Source organism: Phaethon lepturus, unplaced genomic scaffold (genome assembly GCF_000687285.1).
Source record: "Phaethon lepturus isolate BGI_N335 unplaced genomic scaffold, ASM68728v1 scaffold228, whole genome shotgun sequence".
NCBI classification, from domain to species: domain Eukaryota; kingdom Metazoa; phylum Chordata; class Aves; order Phaethontiformes; family Phaethontidae; genus Phaethon; species Phaethon lepturus.
Window position 1 is genome coordinate 1 of NW_010558067.1, and position 12093 is coordinate 12093.

The window sequence follows — 12093 nt, forward strand, 5'->3', positions numbered from 1 at the left end:
ACAAAAGTCAACTTGATGTAGTTAGTAATCATTCAGTATTGCCCTTAGGCTCTACCCTTTCCCAGAAACAGGGTTTCTTTCAAGATAAGCCCTACAGCACCCTGACTGACTAGGATTTGACATGGTGATGGCTGCTCCCATACTCTTGGTGTAGGTGTGTGTGGGGCTCTGATTTTGCACTGTGCAGTCCTCACTGGAGCAAACCAAGCAAGGTACCTGATTATATACAGTCTTGTGTGGGTGTCTTCTGAATTCAGCTACTCCATGCCTCCCAGGAAAGTCTCCATTAGCTTCTAAGATACGAATAAGCTCTTTCAAATCATGCCCTGTTATTCAGAAAAAATAACTCATTCAAGACTCCAAGAAAACTCCTGCAATCAGGGCCCATCAAAATAAAGAGAAATATTTAAGGTGTGTGGCTGTGACCGATTTACCTCCTTTTGACTGTATCATTCTCTTGGGTGTGCATTGTAGACTTGATCCAAAGCCTGTCAAAGCAATAGAAAAATTTTATTTGACCTCAATGGGCTTTGTAACAGGCACAAAGGATCATGCCTTGTAAATGACATTTGGACAGGACCCTTTGTTCACTTCTGGAGAGATTTCTGGTTTAAAATTGATGTTGCACGATAGGAACATGTCCTGTAAACATTTGTGTGTGGTAGTAAGCGATGGTAACATTTAAAATGTGAGAAATTACATAAGACGAGACAGGAAGAATGTTTGCAATAAACAGCTTGAAGAATAATGGTTTATTGTTACAGGAAATTGGACTGGCATCTCTGGGAGCTCCGGATGATTTCATCGAGAAACTCGCTACGGTAATTTAATAAATGAGGGCTCAATTTTCCAAAGCACCCTGTGTTGTCTTAATTCGTCTGCCACTGAAGTCACTGATAGAACTCCCATAGAGTTGAATGGGAACAGAGTGAAGTCCATGATTGGAAAACCCCACCCTGAAACAGTTGCATTAAAGGAAAATAACTTTGGCACCCCTTATTCAAAGTGACAGTTGTGATTAAATACAGAAGCCCAGACAAGATTTCCTCCAGCACAAACATATTGGGCAAGAAAAGATTATATGTTACTACATCCCCACAGGAAATTTCAGGAGGCAGCTTCAGTAGCTGTTCTACCTGCGAGTGTCCCTTCTCTTCCACCCTGCCAGGCAGATAATGTCCTCTGCAGTCAGCGTGGCTTACCTGAATCCTACTTGAGAATACTGAGACCCAGAACTGCAAACTACAAATAAAAACAAGGATATACCTGTGAGATTAGTGTCCCCAGTGCCAAGCCATCTAGGCAAAGCATTGCACCATCTTTGCTGTTTCTGATAGATGGGCTGTTTTTTCTGAGCCAGAGCAGATATCCCTTCAAATGACAGACCAAGAATTCAAGCTAGGCCACACACCATCTTCCTTCAATATTGCACTAACAGCCCGTTCCCTCTCTTGCTGCTGCAGCTAAACACCCTCTATGTGAAACAGGACACAAAATTCTATCAACTGAGGTTGAAACTTCAACTGGATTGGCCAGCCAAAATGACATTTTATTGCTATAGTTTCATTGTTTCTGCTCTGCTGACAAATGCAAGCACAGTAAAACTGCATTTGTCAGGGAACTGAACTGATTTGCAGACACATTGAGTCTAGCACTGTGCCCCTTCCAAGAGAAAAATTTCAGTTTGTGGCGATATTTATTTTATTTATACAGTTGATATTTGACACATGACAACATTTTAAATAGAAATGTGAACTCCAAATATATTCAAATCAAATATGTGCACTTACTGTTTTGATCAAGTAATCATATGTTTCTGTCCAATTTTCTTTCTAGGTTTATTGGTTTACAGTGGAGTTTGGACTATGTAAAGAAGGTGATTCACTCAAGGCGTATGGTGCAGGGCTGCTGTCTTCATTTGGAGAGCTGCAGGTGTGTTCTGTAAAATAACATTTCAAAGATGTTTATAAAATTGCTCAAATTTCTCTTCTGAACGCCTTCAGATCCTTATTCTGCTTCATACTTTGTGCATAGAAGTCACATGAAATGTCATACTTCATTGAAGATCTCTGATCATTGAGTCAGTGTACAGGGGACTCATACCTATTTCTTCCTAGTAAGTGACATTGTCATTGTAATACACAGGAGCAACTCTTTCCGGTCTGAAACTGGGTGGCATTCAGTAGCTCTATCTCTCTTTCACAGCACATTCAAGCATTTTTTAACTGAAATAAACTTCTTACCCTTTTGCTCATAGTATTGTTTATCAAGTAAACCTGAGATTCAGCCTCTTGTCCTGGAGAAGACTGCTGTGCAGAAGTACCCTGTTACTGAGTTCCAGCCTATCTACTATGTTGCTGAAAGTTTTAAAGATGCAAAAGAAAAGCTAAGGTAATCCAGTTGTTCCATATAATACCCAATTTCTTGTCCATTGCCAATACATTGGATCCCATTGTCAATACATTGGATCCTATTGCCATTACAGGTCTTGGGTTGACAGTGATGTTTTGAGAGGCATTAGAAGAAGTTGTGCAATGCTTAAACAGATGAAACAGTTTTTACAGTCAAAATCTTGTTATGGGCAATAAGGGGAACATACCTCATACAGGAAGCCAAGAATTTGTGGTTAGTCTATTTAAGACTTTTATCTGTAAAACAAAAATACAACAAAAAATATTATTAGCCCAATTGCAATGATAGAATCGTAGAATCATTTAGGTTGGAAAAGACCTTTAAGATCATCCAGTCCAACCATAAACCTAACACTGCAAAGTCCACCACTAAACCATGTCCCTAAGCACCACATCTACATGTCTTTTAAATACCTCCAGGGATGCCAACTCCACCACCCCCCCGGGCAGCCTGTTCCAATGCTTGACAACTGTTTCAGTGAAGAAATTTTTCCTAATATCCAATGTAAACCTTCCCTGGTATAACTTGAGGCCATTTCCTCTCATCCTATCGCTAGTTACTTGGGAGAAGAGACCAACACCCACCTCACCACAACCCCCTTTCAGGTAGCTGTAGAGAACGATAAGGTCTCCCTGAGCCTCGTTTTCTCCAGACTGAACAACCCCAGTTCCCTCAGCCGCTCCTCATAAGACTTGTGCTCCAGACCCCTCACCAGCTTTGTTGCTCTTCTTTGGACACACTCCAGCACCTCAATGTCTTTCTTGTAGTGAGGGGCCCAAAACTGAACACAGTATTTGAGGTGTGGCATCACCAGTGCCAAGTACAAAGGGACAATCACTTCCCTAGTCCTGCTGGCCACACTATTTCTGATACAAGCTGGGATGCAACTGGCCTTCTTGGCCACCTGGGCACACTGCTGGCTCATATTCAGCCATCTGTTGACCACGATCCCCAGGTCCTTTTCTACCAGGCAGCTTTCCAACCACTCTTCCCTAAGCCTGTAACATTGCATGGGGTTATTGTGACCCAGTGCAGGACCCGACACTTGGCCTTGTTAAATCTCATACAGTTGGCTTCGACCCATTGATCCAGCCTGTCCAGATCCCTCTGCAGAGCCCTCCTACCCTCTAGCAGATCAACATTCCCGCCCAACTTGGAGCTGTCTGCAAACTTACTGAGGGCGCACTCGATCGCCTTGTCCAGATCATTGATAAAGGTATTAAATAGAACTGGACCCAATACTGGGCCCTGGGGAACACAATTTGTGACCAGCTGCCAAGTGGATTGAACTCCATTCACCATAACTTTTTGGGCCTGACCATCCAGCCAATTTTTTACCCAGAAAAGTGTACGCCCATCCAAGGCATGAGCAGCCAGTTTCTCCAGAAGAAGGCTGTGGGAAACGGAGTCAAAGGCTTTACTAAATTCCAGGTAAACAACATCCACAGCCTTTCCCTCATCCACCAAGATGGTCACCTTGTCATAGAAGGAGATCAGGTTAGTCAAGGAAGACCTGCCTTTTATAAACCCATACTGACTGCGCCTGATCACATGTTTGTGACATGTGATGGCACTCAAGATGATCTTCTCCATAACATTTGCTTGCTCCAACATCAGACTGACAGACCTATAGTTCCCTGGATCTTCCTTCCGGCCCTTCTTGTAGATGGGTGTCACATTTGCTCACACTTAGGGTCAAAGCTAGCTAATTAACACAAAACAAGTCTCTTTATAGTTAAAATTTCTTGTAGAAAAAATCTCCTAGTATCTACTCCTTTTCCTATGAAATTATACTCACCCTTACACTTTCTTTTGCGTCTTATGTGAACAGTTTCAGTCTGGTGGTGGTGGGGTGGAGTTGTCAAATAACCAACATCTTGAGGTCTTCAGAGCAGGGCTGTGATGTTAATGAATGGAGTTTCTTCCTCTCTTTTGTGAGGAGGTGGGTGGTGTTGATGCTTTCTTTATTGTCCTCAGCCCAAGGTTTCCTCAGGGCTATTTTTATGTTTTCTAACATGCTTTACCTTTTGCTCTTTCTACATTGGTCTGCAAATCTGTATTACTTCTGACTTTGCAATTTATGTTAAATATTTTTTCTTTGTCCCTTTTGTTTCCTCTAGAACTGTTTTTTTTTTCCCCTCAACTCCTAAATTTGCTTTACTATGAATAAGTGACCAGTGGGGAGTTGTTGATATCCCAGGGACCACCAGCATCATCCTATGCTCATGCCTGTAAGGCCTCTGTTATCAGCCCATGCTGGCATTCCTTTATGCTGCATCATTACTTTAGGGTCAGAGTTAGTTCACTATGCACAGCCTATATAATTTTTATATATGCCTATATAAAAATTATTAACAATAGACATTATAACACACAGTTATTCAGAATTAAGCAAAACTAAAACAAATTAGGTAATAGCTACATGGTCATTAGACAATTGCTATTACAGTTAAGCAAAACTGCACGCAAGCCGAATAAACCCGATCCTGAGGCCTGTGTGGTTAGCTTAATACAGAGCCTCCAGCTTGTTACCAGCAGTGTGTTTACAAGACTACAGGGCTACACAGTAAATCTTTCAGTCATCTGTGACTGAAACACAGATTCAGTTCCAGTTGAATAAGACTTTGAAATAATGGTCCAGGTTCAGTTCTAGTTCTTGAAACAGGAATGGCTCAGACTGTGTTTGGGGTTCAGCTTGGATTCCACCTCACAGCAATATTTCTATTTCTGTTTAAAAAAACACCACCATATTTCTCGATGTTAACCAATACACTGAGAGTTAGCCTTGGTTCACACTCAACAAATTTTTCATATGAAGATGCCACACAGAGACTTGTCCTAGACCTGCAGTCTCTTCTCTCTCTCTCTCCCCCGCCATTCACAGATAAACTCATACCGAGACCCAAGATATTCTGCTGCCCCAGGCTCCCTAGCTGCACGGTCTTCCCAGCTACCTCCCCTGTGCTTCCTCAGTGATCATAGGCCTGCAGCCTCTCCTTCTGTGCTTTTCTCTGGGATAATACCTGAGAAAGACAACCTTCTCTTCTGGTTTGTGTTATTAATATCCTGCACACAGTTCCTATTGTCTTTTCTGTATAGTTCTCTAACTGAGTAACAAGTTCCTTGAGAAAGCAGAAGATGCTGCCTTACTCTACAAAAATTATCTTGGAGCTTCTTTTATTTGTTTTAATGACCAAATTGGAAAAGTGGTTAAATTGAAATAGAGGTCTAGGAATTGGTCTAGTGACTATGTTCGTGGCTTGCACCTGGACATGTGTGTTTGTGCGTAATAGAAAACCTCCCCAAAAAGTTATTCTCAGGCTGACCTAAAATATTTCAGCTTAAGGCACCCATCTTCATTAGGATCTTACCTTCACCTGAGATTCAGGAAGACTGTCTTCTAATGTGGATCTCTATCCTTAGAAAAACTGGACTGATGCCACTAAACACTTTAATGTTTAATTAATCAATCAACATAATTTTTTTCCGCTGCACCACATTGCGGCCTGCTCACACTGAACTCTCTTTGAGACAATGGCCTTAGCTGACAATAATGAAGACTAAACCGAAGTAGCAATGTGGAGGTGGCGTCCAGCATATTCCACTGTTTTGGGCCTACGGGATTTACCATGCTGAGTCACGGTCTGTATAATGTGGCTCTATAATCAACTCCTGCGTGCTTTCCTTCCTCTTTCAGCAATAACTTCAGTAATGCGAAGCAGATATATAAGCCAGTGTCCTGCTGGGGTCTACAAGGACCCTGGAACAATAGCTCTGACCATCTCATCCCATTCAGAGTCCTCCTTTCCACAGTTCTGTGGTTATGCAAATTGATATTTTCCCAAGACACCAAAATCTTAATGTTTCTGCCATGGAATTAACTATTTTGCAGCAGGGAAAGCTGCAAATAAGAGGTGGCAAGAATGCTGCTTCACTCCATTGACTATCTCCTATCTTTGCAATCACCTGGAAACCACTATCAACCATGTCAGAAGCCAGCACTTTGCTTTCTTCTTGGTATGCCAGGATGGCATAGGTACTTGACCTTACTTTCCCAGAAACTGCAGACTTGGATCAGGATCCCTATATTTTGCATTACGGAAAGGAAAATGAGGTTTTCAAGTTTGGCAAATCTCAATAGCTACATAGTTGGCCTATACCAGGAGCAGTGTTGCCTGCCAATAGCATAATTAGTCCAGCTTGGAAAAAAACAAATGTGGTAAGGACAAATCCAGATTCAAGCATGTTACAGAATGCTGTAGGTCTCAGATCACTCTGCAGGAATTTCAGTTATTTCCTCTTGCAGATTTTCTTATTCCCTTCGTCAACAAACGCACACACCAAGAAAAGCGTGAGTTACTGAAAAAAGGAGCTTTTCAAGTTTGTATATGTTTTTGTATTTTTGCCTCAGGAAATTTGCTCAAACGATCCCTCGTCCTTTCTCTGTTCGGTACAATCCCTACACCCAGAGGATTGAAGTCCTGGACAATGCAAAGCAGCTGAAGAACTTAGCTGACACCATCAATAGTAAGGAACTACAGATCTGTTACCTTTAGTTCCTCAAAACTTGGATCAGAAATAGCAACCACAAAGCAGATTTCTTCTGCTTGCATTTAATATTCTGAGCCTGAGCAGGATCAAGCAGCGCACATCTCCTTTCTCATGCAAAAATTGCTTGCTAATTCTAGCCAAGTTTCAAAATAACATTTCCACTTGACTGCAGTTTGTTACATCTGAAATACCTCATTTTGGTGGAGGAACTAGGAGAGGCCAGAGGGCCTTATGATGGACTCTGATATGTGGCTTCAGCTGTTCTCAGTAAGGAAGAAAAGGAACAGCTTGGCTTTAATCACATTTCCTTTTGCCATTCTAGCCTTTTTCCTGATATGTTTTCCCCCTAACACTGGCTAGCCTGCTGAAAGCCAGCACCCCTGGTTCTGTGAGCCATCCTTGTATGGTTGATAAAGGCAAAGGGCTGACTCTGCAGACCTTCCTCCAGTAACACCTTAGTAAATGTGTCCAGTCCCGCACTTTACTGACCTTATTCTTCCAGGGAATGGATATAAAAGGTAAATATATACAGGAGTGTTAGAAATGGGCTAGCTGTAGGATTAACTGCTCTGATTATTTCCTTTGCAGGTGAGATGGGGATCCTTTGCAATGCCCTCCAGAAGATAAAATGAAGATTTGCTGTAACTTGCTAGTCACTGGCTACTGACTAGAAGTTGCCATGTGCAAATGCCACTATTCATCTAGTCTCGGTGTATTATCTTCCTGTGTACTGCATGAATGCTTATGTTACATATCTTAATTACTATAGATTAGCAGAGAAAGAGACACCTGCAGGTGACCCTTGACTCTTTTGACCTTCAGACACTAATCCATTTTTTCTTACTAATGCATAAAAATTATCTTAGTTCTGGGAATCTGGGGAAAATCTCCACATCTCTTGTGCCAAAGGTTAGCAGAAGGAGATCTCCACCATGCAGAGCTACAGTCTGCTGCAGCTGTGAGGCTGTATTACCACCCTGGGCCCAGGGACAAGATGGCAATGACTAACAGGCTAATCCACCTCACTTTCTCCCACAGTCATCCTCATCCTCCCTTCAGTCCCTCACATTTGTGCAAGGTTCCCATGGAGTCCCAGACGCTACACCTTTCAGAGGTATACATATACTGCTTGGCCCTCTGTACCTCTACTTTTACACACAAGCACCTCTATCCTGATTTTTTTTTTTCCTAAAAATGTGATATTGTCATTGATCCAAAACACAGATGCTAGCCGGAAAAACAACAAGTATGCTGCAGCTTCATTAACAAAGATTAGTCACCATGAATAAATAGATTGTATTTGCATAAACACCAATCCCCAAAAGGTTTGTGCAGGTCACGAATGCTGTATGCTGTGATGTGTCATTGGTTTGCAGAGCAGATTCCTGAAGCAAGGCACTGAGGCTGCCTATCCAGGGCATGGAGTCCGTGCCTCAATACAGTACCCACAAAAAACCTCTCCTAACTTTCTGGACTCACAATACAGAAGGTTGATACCAACACCTTGGAAATGGAGGAGAAATAGATCTTACAATACAGCTGAATACATCACAGCCTTCCAACTCCTAACTCACTGTATCTGTGGCTAGATTCCCCACCAAAACTATGGAAGACCTGGGTTAGCTATGTCCCAGTCTGAGTGCATTCAAACCCAAACATGATATCTTTCAAGACAGCTCCTAAGTCATGATGCTTTTTTGAGCCTCCTTCCTTCTCCTACTTGACCTTTAATCTCCTGCTTTTGGTTAAAGCAGTTTTATTCTTCTTGGAGTACAGCTCAGCTGAAGCACCAAATGGAAGCAAGGGTGATTCCAGCTTAACTCAAATGGCTGAGCCATGGAGAGAGGATAGCTTTGCTGTTCAGAAATCTATTTCTGTATTTTATCCAATAATTTCCACTCAAAGCAGCTAAATGCTGTCTTGGACTGGTCCAATGCCTCCCTGTAGCTCCCTAATTGAAGGAGGAAGATCGGCATTTGTACATTGGAGCTGAATGGAGCAAAACAGAACAGCTTGAAACAATTCTGCATCATGATACTAACATGATTCAGGAGTCACATTTCTGTTAGAAGATCCAAAGATGGAGAGGGATTTGAAAGTCCACAAATCTCATATCTGCTATTGTACTACTCTTCCATTTATAGTTTGAAAATCAATGGAGTTTTAATGTAAGCATCATTCTTTATGAAGATAGAAAGTACAGCTGTTTCCATTATATTTATGGTAGGTAATAACATTAATCTAAGGGTACCAGCTGGAACCCTTTTCAATAGACATATACTTATGCAAAATTGTATCATTTCGGTGCTTTGAAGTAAGCTGTTTTATCTCTGTATCTTTTTTCTTCCTTTTTTTCTCATGACAATGTCTGTGTAGATCTTTCAGTCCCGCTTGGCATGTATTTTCAGTCTGAAAGTACCCCATATTTTTCTTTCTTAATATAATAGGACCCATAAGGTAACTGTGTACCACAAAGAGACAATTTCATCCCAACAGTGAAGTTTTCAAACTAATCTTCAGACAGCTTTCCAAGATCCTGTGCTTCTGGATGTTGTTATGAGTGACAGCAGCAGTAAATCTACAGTGATATTGAGAATGCAGGATTCATGGTTGTCTTTTATGTGCAAGTGGAATGGTTAAAGAGTATTGATGCTACACATCTGATTCTGTGTCACTTAATGCAGGTTTAAATGAGCAATAACTCCAGACAAAGCAGCACAACATAGCTGTTCAGCAAGACTGAGAGATGGGAAAAAGTTAAATGTTCAGTATTTTAAAAACTGAGGAAATGTACTGAAAGTAGATTTTCTTGCAAAAAAAATTAGCTTGGGCATATGTGCTTTAAATAGTACAAATAAGTTGCATTTTAAATAGTACTTCTTAATGGGTGACTTCCTACTTCCATGCTAAAGAATATTAAAGTTGTGTAGCAAGATGCTTTTTGCATTGTCTGGACACTGTAATGCCTCTTTGTAAGATAGCCACATAGGACAATCAGAATTAAATACCTGAGTAGGGAGGAATGCCAATTTGAAGTGGGTTCCAACTCAAAAAAGGCTGGTTGGTACTGGCTGAATATCACTCATCCAGACAAGATCATGGAGCTTTAAAGTGAATCTGATATTAAAAAAAAAATAATCTCTTGATGTGCATAATTGCCTAGAAATGTATAGCAAAGCCTTGATTGCTCTACCTTTGCATATTCCACATCTTTGTGTGTTGCTCTTACTAACCTATCCCAAGCTACTCTTTTAAGGAACATTCCTTTCTCCTATCCCACTATGATCACATTTTTTGATGTCCCTATCTCCAGCTCTGTTTCAGGTGACCAACAAAGCCTTTTCATGAGGCCCCTTTCCTTTGCAGTGACCTTGGCCAAGGTCAGTGATGATGGTGGAGGGAGGAGTTGTCAGCACGGGTTACACAGGGAGGTGGTCTCATCTGGGTGCCTTAAGATGCCTAGATATGACAGCAGCCTTGGAGTAGGGATGCTTTATTCCCCAAAGGATGCAAAAATTGTTGGAAGAGGGGTTAAGCACAAGAAGACTCCACAAGAGTACATTCTTTTAAAGCCTGTCTCTTCACTGCATCAAACCATGCTGGCAGTTGTCAGAAAAAGCTTTTTTAATGTAACTATTTAAATTAACCTAAATAGAAATATTAATGTTGCACCCATCTCAAATGAATAGCACTGTGCTTATACAAGGTGGAAATATTTGCTATGGAACAGATCAAAAATGGACAGGTTGTGGTGATCAGCCATGGCCTTTTAAAGCACATACCCCAGGGGCTGCACAAGAGAGTGTGAGCCTGTTCTTGACATGGGAGATCCCTGCCTTCTGCAGGGAGAAGCTGCCTGTCCCCATAGGAAAGGATGACACACTGTCCTCCAGTCCTTACATAGCCCTTTAAACTGCAGCACCCAACCTGAGGCCTCTCCTCCTGCACTCCTAGAGGTCCCCAAAAGAGCTGAAAGCAGGACTCTGGAATATCTCAGCAGAGCTGACTAACACCATGGGTGAGTGTCGTGGTTTAACCCCAACTGGCAACTAAGCACCACACAGCCATTTGTTCACTCTCCCCTGGTGGGATGGGGGAGAGAATTGGAAGAGTAAAAGTGAGAAAATTCGTGGGTTGAGATAAAGACAGTTTAATAGGTAAAGCAAAAACTGTGCATGCAAGCAAAGCAAAACAAGGAATTAATTCACCACTTCTCATCGGCAGGCAGGTGTTCAGCCATCTCCAGGAAAGCAGGGCTCCATCACACGTACCGGTTAATTGGGAAGACAAAAGCTGTAACTCCAAACGTCCTCCCCTTCCTTCTTCTTCCCCCAGCTTTATATACTGAGCATGACATAATATGGTATGGAATATCCCTTTGGTCAATTGAGGTCCCAGCTATGCCTCCCAGTTTCTTGTGAACCCCATCCTACTTGCTGGTGGGGTGGTGTGAGAAGCAGAAAAGGCCTTGACTCTGTGCAAGCACTGCTCAGCAATAATGAAAGCATCCCTGTATTACCAGCACTATCTTCATCACAAATCAAAACCACAGTCCCATACTAGCTACTATGAAGAAAATTGACTCTATCCCAGCCAAAACCAGCACAGTGAGGCCTTCCTGGACCCATCCCAAGCATGGATTCAAGGTCATATTGCAGTGTCCACTGGCTCGGGAAGGACATTTCACCACCTGGAGAGCCAGGGCTCTCTGTGCTCATTCTGCAATGATCTGCAAATCTGTGGTGCAAGCTCTGCCTATACTGCTTCAGCTGTTACACTGGTTGATGAGTCCAGTCTGGCTCTATAGAGAAACCTCAATTCACAGAATCACAGAATCATTAAGGTTGGAAAAGATCTTCAAGATCATCAAGTCCAACCATCAACCCAGCACCACCATGCCCACTACACCATATCCTGAAGTGCCATGTCTACATGTTTTTTGAACACTTCCAGTGCTGGTGATTCCATCACCTCCCTGGGCAGTGCATTCCAATGCTTGACCACTCTTTCTGTACAAAAATTTTTCCTAATATGCAGTCTAAACCTCCCCTGGCACAATGTGAGGCCATTCCCTCTCATCCTATCGCTAGTTATTTGGGAGAAGAGACCAACACCCACCTCACCACAACC

At 42.1% G+C, this 12093-nt stretch overlaps 1 protein-coding gene across 1 annotated transcript; it reads left to right on the top strand.

The window, feature by feature from the left end:
• Positions 1 to 764: 764 nt before the first annotated feature.
• LOC104625326 (phenylalanine-4-hydroxylase-like) lies at positions 765 to 7744 on the top strand (the record flags this gene model as incomplete). Its single annotated transcript, XM_010292927.1, has 5 exons — positions 765 to 821; positions 1837 to 1932; positions 2258 to 2391; positions 6824 to 6939; positions 7552 to 7744. Coding segments are annotated over 5 exons (447 nt in total), but the record flags the coding sequence as incomplete, so codon positions are not given.
• Positions 7745 to 12093: the final 4349 nt, after the last annotated feature.